Raw genomic sequence first — 12,657 nt, 5'->3', positions numbered from 1 at the left:
TGCTGCTGCTGCTGCTACTAAGTCGCTTCAGTCGTGTCCAACTCTGTGCGACCCCAGAGACGGCAGCTCACCAGGCTCCCCCTGTCCCTGGGATTCTCCAGGCAAGAACACTGGAGTGGGTTGCCATTTCCTTCTCCAATGCATGAAAGTGAAAAGTGAAAGTGACGTCGCTCAGTTGTGTCCGACCCTCAGCCACCCCATGGACTGCAGCCCACCAGGCTCCTCCATCCGTGGGATTTTCCAGGCAAGAGTACTGGAGTGGGGTGCCATTGCCTTCTCCGTTGAGAAATGCTACTAATAATCAAACGTTGGAAGAAGACTCTAGTGACCATCAGTGGACAGCTAAAATCTGAACACAGAGTGGCAGGTGGTAACACTAGAAAATTCATGAACACAACATACACACCAAACACACAAACACCATTCCATGAGGGTAAGTGCTTATACTTCTCCATGTTATTGCTAAGGAAGGATATTTTATAATTCAGAACACCCATTTAAAAATGGGGTTTTCCCTTGTAAAAGTCTCTTTTTATGCACAATCAAGTTACTATTTTACTAACAAGGTGTTTTGTTTGCCTGTTTTAAAAGATTAGCCATCACATGTATTGACCCAATACAAAATAGGCTTATAATGTCGTATCAGGCATTACACCAAACCCTTATTCTTTTCTTTGTTTTCCAACACAAACCTGGTGAGCAGTTGTAAGCAAGAACACCATGTGAGGAATAGTACCACTATGCAAAAAGTCTCAAGAAATTTTGTCTCCAATCACTTTTGTAGGGACTGTTTTCTTTTTCATATTTATACCTATGATACTCACTTATGCCCACAGCTGTAATGAGCTTGATTGCAAGTTCAGGAATTTCACAGTGAATAAAAAACGGTTCCAGAATATAGCGTCCAAATGCTAGAGATATCACAGCAGTGGCTGCAGGGCTAGAAGAAATGCATATTTAGGTTAACCACAGGAAAAAAAAAATAGCACTTTCACTAACTTTTTCTACCTTGAGGTACTGTTACTCAGCACATGGAACATAAATAGAGAAGTCTATGATTTTTAGAAATCTATATTTGATTCAGTTCAGTCACTCAGTCGTGTCCGACTCTTTGTGACCCCACGGACTGCAGCACGCCAGGTTTCCCTGTCCATCACCAACTCCCAGAGCCTCCTCAGACTCATGTCCATCGCATCAGTGATGCCATCCAACCATCTCATGTTCTGTCATCCCCTTCCCCTCCCTCTATCAATCTTTCCCAGCATCAGAGCCTTTTCTAACGAATTGGTTCGTCACATCAGGTGGCCAAAGTATTGGAGTTTCAGCTTCAGCATGTCCTTCCAATGAATATTCAGGACTGATTTCTTTTAGGATAGACTGGTTGGATCTCCTTGCAGTCCAAGGGACTCTCAAGAGTCTTCTCCAACACCACAGTTCAAAAGCATCAATGCTTTGGCACTCAGCTTTCTTTATAGTCCAACTCTCACATCCATACGTGACCACTGGAAAAACCACAGCTTTGACTAGACTTTATCAGCAAAGTAATGTCTCTACTTTTTAATATGCTATCTAGGTTTGTCATAGCTTTTCTTCCAAGGAGCAAGCGTTTTTTAATTTCATGGCTGCAGTCACCATCTGCAGTGATTTTGGAATTCCCAAAATAAAGTCTGTTACTGTTTCTATTGTTTCCCCATCTATTTGCCATGAAGTGATGGGACTGGATGCCATGATCTTAGTTTTCTGACAGTTGAGTTTTTAGCCTATATTTGATTAGGTTCTCACAGATATTCCAAATGATATACTGTCTGCAACTTTGATAGCTAGTTTTTAAACTTCACATCTGCTTAGGAACAAGGCTGGGTGCTGTCAGTTTTTCCTCTTCCCTCCCATATTTGACTTTTTCTTAAAAATCTAGTTTATTACTTGAGATCCAACAGGGCTGGGCCACACAAGAAATAGTCTCCTTTCTCAGTAAGTCAACAATTAAACTCCAGCAGAGTAGGAATGAGTTTTAACAGCACAGTCTAATGGGTTCAGAAAAGGAACACAAAACTCAACTTTAAAAAATTAGTATTAATAAGTGTTCATTGCAAATATATGCTTACATGCTTGACATTGTATTAGTCTAGATTTTTCCAAACAGAAAAACCTTGAGAGCCAAGTGATTATTCTTAATTCCATAGAAATATTTAGGTGAAAATTATGTGTTGAAAAACAAAATTAGTCTTGTAGTTTTATAGAGAAAACATGAATGAGATAAGAAAATGAAATAAGGTCAGGTATATAGTAAAACAGGTAGCAAATGATTCTATTTTAGCTTTTCAACTTTCTGTTAGAAAATGACACAGGCCTTTCCAGTTTAAATATACTGCATATGAATGCATGTTTGTTAGTACACAGGCAAGTCAATGGAATTATTAAATTTCCCATGCCAAGTCTTCCATTTCAGTTTATCTCCCATCTCATGCTTACTCAACCTCCAGGTCCAACCCCTAGATTGTCAGGAAACCAACCACCATTATGCATTCCAACCCTGACCTGCTGGTATTAGAAAGCAAGGTAGATTTATTTATTTTTAATTGGAGGATAACTGTTTTACAATATTGTGCTGGTTTCTGCCATGCATCAATAGGCATACATATGTCCCCTTCTTCTTGCACCTCCTTCCCAGCTCCCACCCAACCCCAACTCCCCTAGGTTGCACCAGATTTGAGCACCAAATTTGACCTCCTTGCATCATATAGCAAATTCCCACTGGCTATCTATTTTATCTGTGGTAATGTAGATGTTTCAAGGTTACTCTCTCAAATCACCCCACTCTCCTCCTCGCCCATGTCCATAAGTCTGTTCTTTAGGTCTGCATCTCCACTGCTACCCTGCAAATAGGTTTATCAGTACCATCTTCCTAGATTCCATACATATGGGTGAATATACGGTATTTGTTTTTCTCTTTCTGACTTCATTGTGTATAACAGGCTCTAGGTTCATCCACCTCACTAGAACTGACTCAAATGTGTTCTGTTTTATAGCTGAGCAACATTCCATTGTATATATGTATTTCTCCTTTATCCATTCATCTGTCAATGGACATCTAGGCTGCTTCCATATCCTGGCTATCGTAAACAGTGCTGTGATAAATACTTGGGTGCCTGTGTCTTTTTCAATTATCATTTCCTTGGTGTAGATGTGCAGAAGTGAGATTTCTTGATTTTTTTCCCCAAGACAATCTCCTCCTGACCACAGCAAGACATTTTTCTTATTCTATATCATTTATAAATTTCTGATGTATAAATTAAAATCTAGTCATGTCATTTTAGTGCTTTCCAAACATAGAATCCACAAAAATCCTTCAATACAAGGCTCCATCTGGTCAAAACTTTTCCTTCCTCTTCAGTGTGCTTCCTCCCACTAGAAGGATCTGAATACCCTTTGCCTAGAGCCCCTGAAACTCACTGACAGTTTCTTATATCTCAGGTCTTAGTTCAATCTTTTTCCCAAGGAAGCTTCTTCAGTCCTCTGATTGCATTAGATCTCCCAGAGTATACTCTCATATGGAACTTCATAGCTCCCCTTTCACATGTGTATCACAGTAGTAACTTTTTATTCTCTTACATGATGTCTTGATTGATAACTGTTTCCCTCACTTGACCATGAGCTTCATGCATATGACTGTGTCCATATTAATCACTATTTCATCCTCAGTGTATGGGTAAAGTGTCTAGTAAAGTGTCTGTCACACAACAGAAAACTAATAAATACATGGTGAATGTATGAATTCAAATGACCCCTGATGTATGATTTCTTTTTAAGATTTGTTACAGATTATTTCTGACAAAAGTGGCTTAATCTGAAGTACAATTTTAATAGTAAATATTTAGGTACCATGGGTACTTTCAATGGAAGAGGAATGTTATATTACTCAGGTATTTTGTCAATCTTCAAGTCATTCATTACTCTGAGAGAACAACTGAGTAATGTGAGTCCATATTACAAAGAAATATATGAATCCATTACAAAAGATTCTATAATATATTTAGGTAATTGCTTCCATAAACACATACCCAGTGAAGTAGCTATCTAAGGTAATATGATTAGAGGCTACTTGAGAATAAGAACTGAGGCTCACTTCACTTCAGATCTTTTTAACTTGCCATACACCATTCAGTAGCATAGTTTGTGGAATGAATAGATGAATGAATGAGCACTGTGTTGGTGCTACTACTGCAAATGGAATGATCAAGTCCATTATAATGCTGAGCAATTAACCAAAGTATGGCTAACCAGCCAACACAATTAGCCAGTACATGGCTGGAGAGGGACTCAAGCTCAGCTGCATCAGGCCCCAAAGCCCACTATTCTGACAGGCCACCACTCTAAATAAGCATTGTACTTATTTGAATACTGAGTGTATTTTATTCAAACTATTGCCCCCCAAAATAAAGTCTTACACTGTTTCCACTGTTTCCCCATCTATTTCCCATGAAGTGATGGGACCGGATGCCATGATCTTAGTTTTCTGAATGTTGAGCTTTAAGCCAACTTTTTCACTCTCCTCTTTCACTTTCATCAAGAGGCTTTTTAGTTCCTCTTCACTTTCTGCCATAAGGGTGGTGTCATCTACATATCTGAGGTTATTGATATTTCTCCCGGCAATCTTGATTCCAGCTTGTGCTTCTTCCAGCCCAGCGTTTCTCATAATGTACTCTGCATATAAGTTAAATAAGCAGGGTGACAATATACAGCCTTGACATACTCTTTTTTCCTATTTGGAGCTAGTCTGTTGTTCCATGTCCAGTTCTAACTGTTGCTTCCTGACCTGCATATAGGTTTCTCAAGAGGCAGGTCAGGTGGTCTGATATTCCCATCTCTTTCAGAATTTTCCACAGTTTATGGTGATCCACATAGTCAAAGGCTTTGGCATAGTCAATAAAGCAGAAATAGATGTTTTGACTTTATTTTTTTGGGCTCCAAAATCACTGCAGATGGTGATTGCAGACATGAAATTAAAAGATGCTTACTACTTGGAAGGAAAGTTAGGACCAACCTGGATAGCATATTCAAAAGCAAAGACATCACTTCGCCAACAAAGGTCCATCTAGTCAAGGCTATGGTTTTTCCAGTGGTCATGTATGGATGTGAGAGTTGGACCGTGAAGAAAGCTGAGTGCCAAAGAATTGATGCTTTTGAACTGTGGTTTTGGAGAAGACTCTTGAGAGTCCCTTGAACTGCAAGGATATCCAACCAGTCCATTCTGAAGGAGATCAGTCCTGGGTGTTCTTTGGAAGGACTGATGCTAAAGCTGAAAGTCCAATACTTTGGCCTCCTCATGCGAAGAGTTGACTCATTGGAAAAGACTCTGATGCTGGGAGGGACTGGGGGCAGGAGGAGAAGGGGACGACAGAGGATGAGATGGCTGGATGGCATCACTGACTCAATGGACGTGAGTCTGGGTGAACTCCAGGAGTTGGTGATGGACAGGGAGGCCTGGCGTGCTGCAATTCAGGGGGTCACAAAGAGTTGGACACGACTGAGTGACTGAACTGAACTGAACTGATTAGGGTTGGCAAAAAAAATCTGTTAAGGATTTTCCATGCCATCTTAATGGAAAAACCTGAATGAACATTTTGGCCAACCCAATATAACTTACTGAAAGATTGAATGATTACTACATTTTTCAACTGCTATTGAGAAAGAATTTAATATATGACAATCAGTGCATTTAATATATGACAATAAGTAGTATTAGAGTTACAAAAAGTGAGAGACCTGGTTTTATATACTTGAAATGCTTGCAGTTTTAACAAGAAAACAGAGCACAGATTCCTAAAATATTCAATAAGAATATAAGCCAGCATGTTCAATGTCAAATGAGAAGCAGAGACTGCATTTTTTTTTTTCAGAAGAATTAAGAGAGGAAAGAAATACTATAAACCAGGGTGAACAGGAAATTAACTGTGGAAAAGATAGAACTTAAGTTGACCTTTGAAGAGTAATCTTCATGTTATCAGAAAATAGTGGAAGGCACCTCCCAGGCAAATCCCAGAGTTTAGAAAAGGAACAAAATACTTCTTTATCATTATTTCATAATAAAAAGTTTTAAATAATGCAAAATTGCTTAAAATGAGAACAGACTTAACAAAGATGTAAATACTATTCTAAGCTTTTTACTACAAAAGAGACTCCTAGGACTATAAAAATCAAGATTAGTGTTAAGTCAATACATATTAGCTCTGCATTTACCACTTAGCTCTAAATGATAGGATAAGAGCTCACAGGAGCTTTCAGCTGTGTAAGTCTGATAAGTTTACAGTAAGAACAAGTTTCTTTAATTATTTCTGTTAAATTCTGCTGTTAGAAGGTGCTAGTCACATTTCATGGAAGCAGTTTGCCTTAAGGATAATCTGAAGTTCTCATGTGACATCATAAGTTTCCCACAAAACTGGAGGAAATTTGCTATTCAGAGTGACTTAGCATTATTTGGTTTGATTTTAAACCAAGGCAATCAGGAAGGGGAATGTATTCTCACAACAATATAATCAAAAAGCGTTTTGCAACTGTAGTTCACTGATTTGTTTAATATGAGGTTATGAGTCATTGTGACAAGTGTGTGTGTGTTTGTTTTGTGTTTTTTTTTTGGTAGAATATAAAACTCGATGACATACTAAGTTGCTAGGAATAGAGGTTTCCTAGTCACAAAAAACTGAGTAAACAAGACGGCTTAATGGTGTAATCTACAAGAAGGAAAACCCCAGTTCCTAGGAGAACATTTAAATTTTGTCAAATTACAATTTATAATCAAACAAAAGGTCTGATTTATCATGGTAGATTTTGACAATTCATATTCTTTTAGGTCAGCATTTTTCCTGAAAATGACTTAGAGAATAGCTGAATATTAACAACAAGCAGATGCTTTGAAAGTTTGGCATGGTTAGAAGATTACTGCCAGCGGCAAAATGGCACTAAAAACATTAATTGAGAAAGGTATTTCATCCCAGATTTTATGTCCTGAAGGAGACCTATTTACCACAAAGTCATGCGTATTTCTAATTATTTAAAAATAATCAAAGTGATTCAAAAATGGGATAATGAATAGATTTATTTTTCCTTAATCTTTTTTCTGTCTAGGCTCTTACCGTATAATGAGCAGTTCTACCCAGACTCTCACAAAAGCTGGTAATGGGCCAAAGACTTCTAGAATATATGTGTAATGACCACCAGATTTCTTTATACTAGTTCCCAGTTCAGCGTAGGACAAGGCTCCTGTGAAATAATTGTGATAAAAAGGCACAAAGTTAAAATATTACCAAGTCATCCGGCAGTAGAATGGACACAGCAATATTTCATGAGATGATACTACATCCTTTGGTTTGAATGACACCCTTTTTCAAAATAAACAATATGAATCAAATTCCTAAGAACCTCCAAATTCCCCTTGTAACTTCCTCATGCTTGAACTCTGGTTCATTCTGTTCAAGATAATTTTATTTGAAATGGTAAAGACAAACTTCTAAAACAATATAATATTATTAAGAATTTTAAATCTCAAATCTGAGAACAAGAGAAAGATGCCAATAACAATCCATTTTTGAACATAATTTCACATCAAGACAAAGAATTATATTGACCTCATTATATTGAGCATCCTTTTAATAAATAATGTTTTTGTGACACATCAAAATAAATAAAATTCCTCTCTTCTGTAAAGTATGGACTCAAGGTTTTGGAAGCCTTCATTCAATTTATAGGATATATTTTGTTTATCAACAAAATTAATTTGACTCAGATATTCTATTTTTAGGAAAGTTTGTTATAGATGTATTTCAGAGTATCCTTCCTGGGTGACTGAAATAAAAGTTCTGAAAAAGAGATGCTTTAACATATTTATGAACATGGAGATAAAATTAATTACGAACCAATTTTTAACATTTAGCAATAAAATTCACAAAGGCTTGAGCAGATTATGTAATCTCCCCAAACCTCAGTTTCATCCTCTGAGAAATAAAGATTTTAATTCTCACTTCATAAGGGGATTGTGTGTATAAGTATGAAAATGAATGCCAAGGATAGTAACGGGCCTGGTACACGGAGAGCACCTCATGAAATACAGCTTTACCTACTACTATGAGCAACTTATATTATATATAATGAAAAGTATATCTTGACATTATATGAAAAGTTCTACCCATACTATTAAGTACTCAAATGTAAGACATAATTTCTGCCTGAGCTATTCTGGAGACTAAAAGCATGAGAAATCATTACTAATCAGTAGAGCTTCAGGTAGAACTGTCCAACATAAATGTAATTTGGATATTCAGCAAAATCTTAGTGTTGCTTATCCTATTTCCAAAACTAGCACTGTATCAGAGTCACCTGGGAACAATTTTTTAATTAAAATAAAAAATACTAGCACTAAGGCCATCCCCCAGACCTACTCTCTGATCAAGAAAGGCCAGACTCTTCAACAGAGGCATCAAAGAAAATCTATTATTTTAAAATTAGCACAGCTAATTCTAAAGTAACTTAGTCTACAGATGGATAGTTGGGAATTACCAATACAGTTTGTCCATTTAAAACTAACTATAATTAGTTGCAGATCATTCTCTATTGGAAACCAGTTGCCATGTTGGTAGGCTGTACAAAAAATCATCCAATATTAAATGTTATTGGAAAGTGCCTTAAGAACCTCAGAATTTATCTCCAGAGACTCAATACCTAGACCTGTGTGTTCTTTGGTTAAACTCCAGGATGGTTGCCCCAGGTTTAAATTGAGTTCTGGGGAAGTGAAATTTTCATTTAAAGGTCTCAAGCTCCATAACCATATTAGTCAGATGAAAACAGTTCAAAATAGGATGCAAGAACCCATGTATTAAACCTGGCTTTAAACAAAATTGTAAACACAATATACACATTCTATGCTCTTAGTTCCAGAGTTTTAGGACAAAGAATTTTTTCCCTTATATTTTGCTTTGCTTCCTATTAGGAAGGCATTCCTGTCAAAAGTTCCTAGTAGCTCAAGTGACCAATGTAATGCAAACATCGATAAATAGGTTAGTATAGAAGCATATTCCCTGTGATTAGTAATCAAAGAATACCAACTCAAGTGTAAACTTAGCTAGTCCCATTAGCTTATTTTTAATCACTTGAGATGACATACTTACGCAGAAGCATATTTTCTTAGTACAAGTCAACACCACTTTAACTAGTTAATGCTCAGAGCCACCCATTTTATCATATCTGAATAGCCTTTTATAGTGTACAAAAATGGAACTACGTACTGGGAGCTGCATGCACACAGGACATAAAACCCAGGAAACTGGTTATGGTTTCTCCTATTAGACAATTATTTATTCTGAATATACCAAGTGTTGGAGAAGATTAAAGGCTGAGGGCACACAAAATCATTTAAGAAGATCAATAATTAGGTTTCTTTTTGTCTATAAATGTGTATGCCACACCATATGAATACCATAAACCCTTTGTAAAGACCTAAATATAATTCCTCTGTTGATATTTCTATACTAAGTTTTTATTTCAACAAGTTTTCTTTAAAATACTTTCTTCCTAACCATGAAAATTTGAGTTCTCTAGATAAATGCTCAAACCAATGCATGAAAACATTGCCAAGACCTTCAGAATAAACAGGCTGGTCCATGTAGGACCAAGAGTTAGTAGTACTTGGTCCTAGAGAGTTAGGACAAAGAGTTAATACCTTTAAAGAGCAGTATCTTTTGGAATAAAAAAGCACTATTTGCCAGAGAAGAGCAAATATGTCTTAGACATTTTCCCCATAGTATAAATACAATTTAATTTTCTTGACCATTCACCAGTCTTTAACACCTTTACAGCTAACCCAAGAAGCATTCCAGTCATATGCACACCTCATGAGGGGACATTTATTACCTCTTTATTATTAATTATCACATCAATAAAAGAGATCTAGGTTTTGAAAAAAGTTAAAAATCACATTTTTCTACCAGTTCTGTTGAGACTAACTCTGCAGATAGGTGGACCAATGACCTGTGTCTCCAAAGATCAAGTGAACTGTAAACGAAGAAAACAGCTGGGCAAAAAGCAAACTAATACCCAATTCCAATTTTACAATTCATATTGCAAAAATTTATGGGTACTGGGGAGAGATGAAAAGTATAAAAAAATGTGAAATATGCTCACACCCTTGCAATAATCCATTACAAAAGGAGCTGAATTATGTGCCATCACACTTCGATCCACATTCAAGGACTTTTGAAAGAAGACTAGGAACTGACAAGCACATGAAGTAAAAAAATTAAAAGGGAAAAGACTGCCATCCATTTGTTTTGCCAATAAAAAGTCAGTAAAACTTCTGCTGAGCACTCAGTTCTGTGTCTAAATAGGCCACACTGGGTTTCACTTCACAGGTGTTTCATTCAGCTTGCCAGCTGCCAAGACACCCCAAACATACCTTAACTGAGCACAAGTGCCGGGTATAGAAAGTTCACCTGTATTTTACTGGGTCATCAAAGTTAGCATCAACATTCAATGCCAAAGGGAAAAGTCAGAACATAGAGTGCCTTGGTCAGGAAAAGAGAGCATAGATTTAGGATGCAATTTCAGGGAACTCAGCATTCTGCCAACAGTGGACAGTGTGCTTAGATAGCTCGCATACCTCCCCTAAAATCAAAAAATCTGGGGTAGCCTTTGCCATTGCTTTGAAATCTCCCTCTGCTCTCCCAGACAGCACAGTGCTCAACCCCACAGACACACCCCCAGAGAAGCAGGAGCACTCACCAAACAGCGACAGGACTCCACAGACCGTCCAGACCACCAGGGACAAGCCCACGCTGCCTGTGTTCTGGAGCACGCCCTTAGGAGAGATGAAGATTCCTGCTCCGATGATGGTGCCAATGATGATGGAGATGCCTCTCAACAGAGTGATTTTCTTCTTCAGGACAACTTTCTCCTGCCCAGGTGGCTCCTTGCCGCCCAGGGCAGGCAGCCTCCCATTAACACTGCCCTGCAGGTAAGCCCCACTGGAGATGGTGGACACCACAGGCTTTCTGACCATGGTAGTGACCCGCAGGGGGGAAAAAGGAAATGGAAAAAAAAAATTGTTTTTTAATTCCAAACTTTCAACTGTGGTGTCTCTTGGGGTGACTGACCGATCTGATCTCTCCTTTTTGCTTTCAGATTCGTTCTCAGTGATATTGTGCTGCCAGGTAAAAGATCTAAGGTGTATTTTCACCTTCCGCGATCTAATCACACCTCAGAAACACCTGTGTGGTCTTTCATGGTGTTCTGGCTCGTTCACCTCCCCGACTACCTCTGCTGCTGCGGCTGCTGCTGCCGCCCTATCACTACAGACCAGATCAGCTTCCTCATGGGCTGGTATTTAAGCGCCTGCCTGTCACACCAACTTACTCCAGCTAGATGATGATGCAAATTCTCCAGGTTTGCATCAGCCACATGAGAAAGCTCCAGCATTACTCAGCTCTTTTTTTTTTTTTTTTTTAACACGAGCAGCAAGTTGCTCAACTGACCAAAGCTTTCAAAGAACAAAGCACACACTTAAAAGGGATTTTAACCAATCCAGAAGTAGTAAATTCAGAACAGACCTTCCCAGAGATTTCAAGCAACTCCTAGTGAAAGCTCTTTACACGAGAAGAAAATTAAAAATGAAACAGGAAACGATCACTACGTTGTAAGAAGTTTTTTTTTTCTTCTTTAATGTACATATGAAATAGTTTACACCAACCTTTTAATCACGGAGCATAATACAAAGCTGCACTGTTTATAAAAACAAAATTTAGTTTTCATAATGCTTCCTGCTTACTTAAATTTCTTTTTATTTGGGGTTTCCTAGCAACACAGTCAAATCTAATATTTACAGAGCTAGAAGGATTCTGTATAGCTGCTGTCACGCACAAACTGTGAGCTTTACTTAAAGATAAAAACTATTTCTTACTACCAATAATACACCAGTACTTAAAATTGCCACCTGAGTAGGACTACTTCAAAAATTAGTGACTCCAGAAAATAGACATTTTTTGATTCTTATTAGTGCTAGGTGACCTCCTAAACTAAGTATTCATAAAAGATATACCCTTCATTTGCATGTTATTCCAACCAATTACCAAAAATATCTAATTTCAAAATTAACATTTAAATGATATAAAAACATGCATATAACAAAACTTGAAAACAGATACATAGAATAAAATTGAGAAAGTATTCACATTATATAGGATTTTTGTCTAAAGTGTACAGACTATTGTTACATTATGATTATAAATTTTAAATATATTAGAAATATAAGCTAAAATTAAAATGTTTTGTTTGAAATAGTAAGAAAGGCAAACATGTTTAAACCCTATTAACTTTCTTAATCAAGTGTTTATAAAACAAATACCAAAAGAAATCTCAGCTACCACTTTTGGCTGTGGTCATAGGTGGCTGTGGGTTTTAGTGAGGAAATTAGTTATCATTACTCTGAATCTACATTTACAAACACTATTAAATATGTTTCTGAACATCTGAGCAAAAACAACAGCAAACGTGCGTGTGAGAGGTGGCAATGGGGATGAGGAGGGAAGCCAGGATGACACAGGAAAAAGGCAGCCACGTAAAAGTGGAGATCAGACCATTTTCTGTTCTGTTGGCACCTGAGCAGATTACACC

At 37.4% G+C, this 12,657-nt stretch overlaps 1 protein-coding gene across 1 annotated transcript in view; it reads right to left on the bottom strand.

The window, feature by feature from the left end:
* The window catches only part of SLC7A11 (solute carrier family 7 member 11), an 87,227-nt gene extending 75,609 nt beyond the window's left edge, over nt 1–11,618 (bottom strand). The window contains exons 1-3 of the mRNA XM_070769104.1: nt 10,771–11,618; nt 7,134–7,260; nt 825–940 (exon numbers count right to left, since the gene is read on the bottom strand). Coding sequence (XP_070625205.1) covers nt 825–940; nt 7,134–7,260; nt 10,771–11,047 — 520 coding nt within the window. The 5' untranslated portion in view covers nt 11,048–11,618. The remainder of the gene's footprint in view (nt 1–824; nt 941–7,133; nt 7,261–10,770) is intronic.
* Between the last annotated feature and the right edge of the window lie 1,039 nt (nt 11,619–12,657).

The sequence above is a fragment of the Bos indicus genome, chromosome 17, assembly GCF_029378745.1.
Source record: "Bos indicus isolate NIAB-ARS_2022 breed Sahiwal x Tharparkar chromosome 17, NIAB-ARS_B.indTharparkar_mat_pri_1.0, whole genome shotgun sequence".
Taxonomy (NCBI): domain Eukaryota; kingdom Metazoa; phylum Chordata; class Mammalia; order Artiodactyla; family Bovidae; genus Bos; species Bos indicus.
The sequence above is the reverse complement of the archived record's forward strand: the minus strand, read 5'-3'. Positions and strand labels throughout refer to the sequence as shown.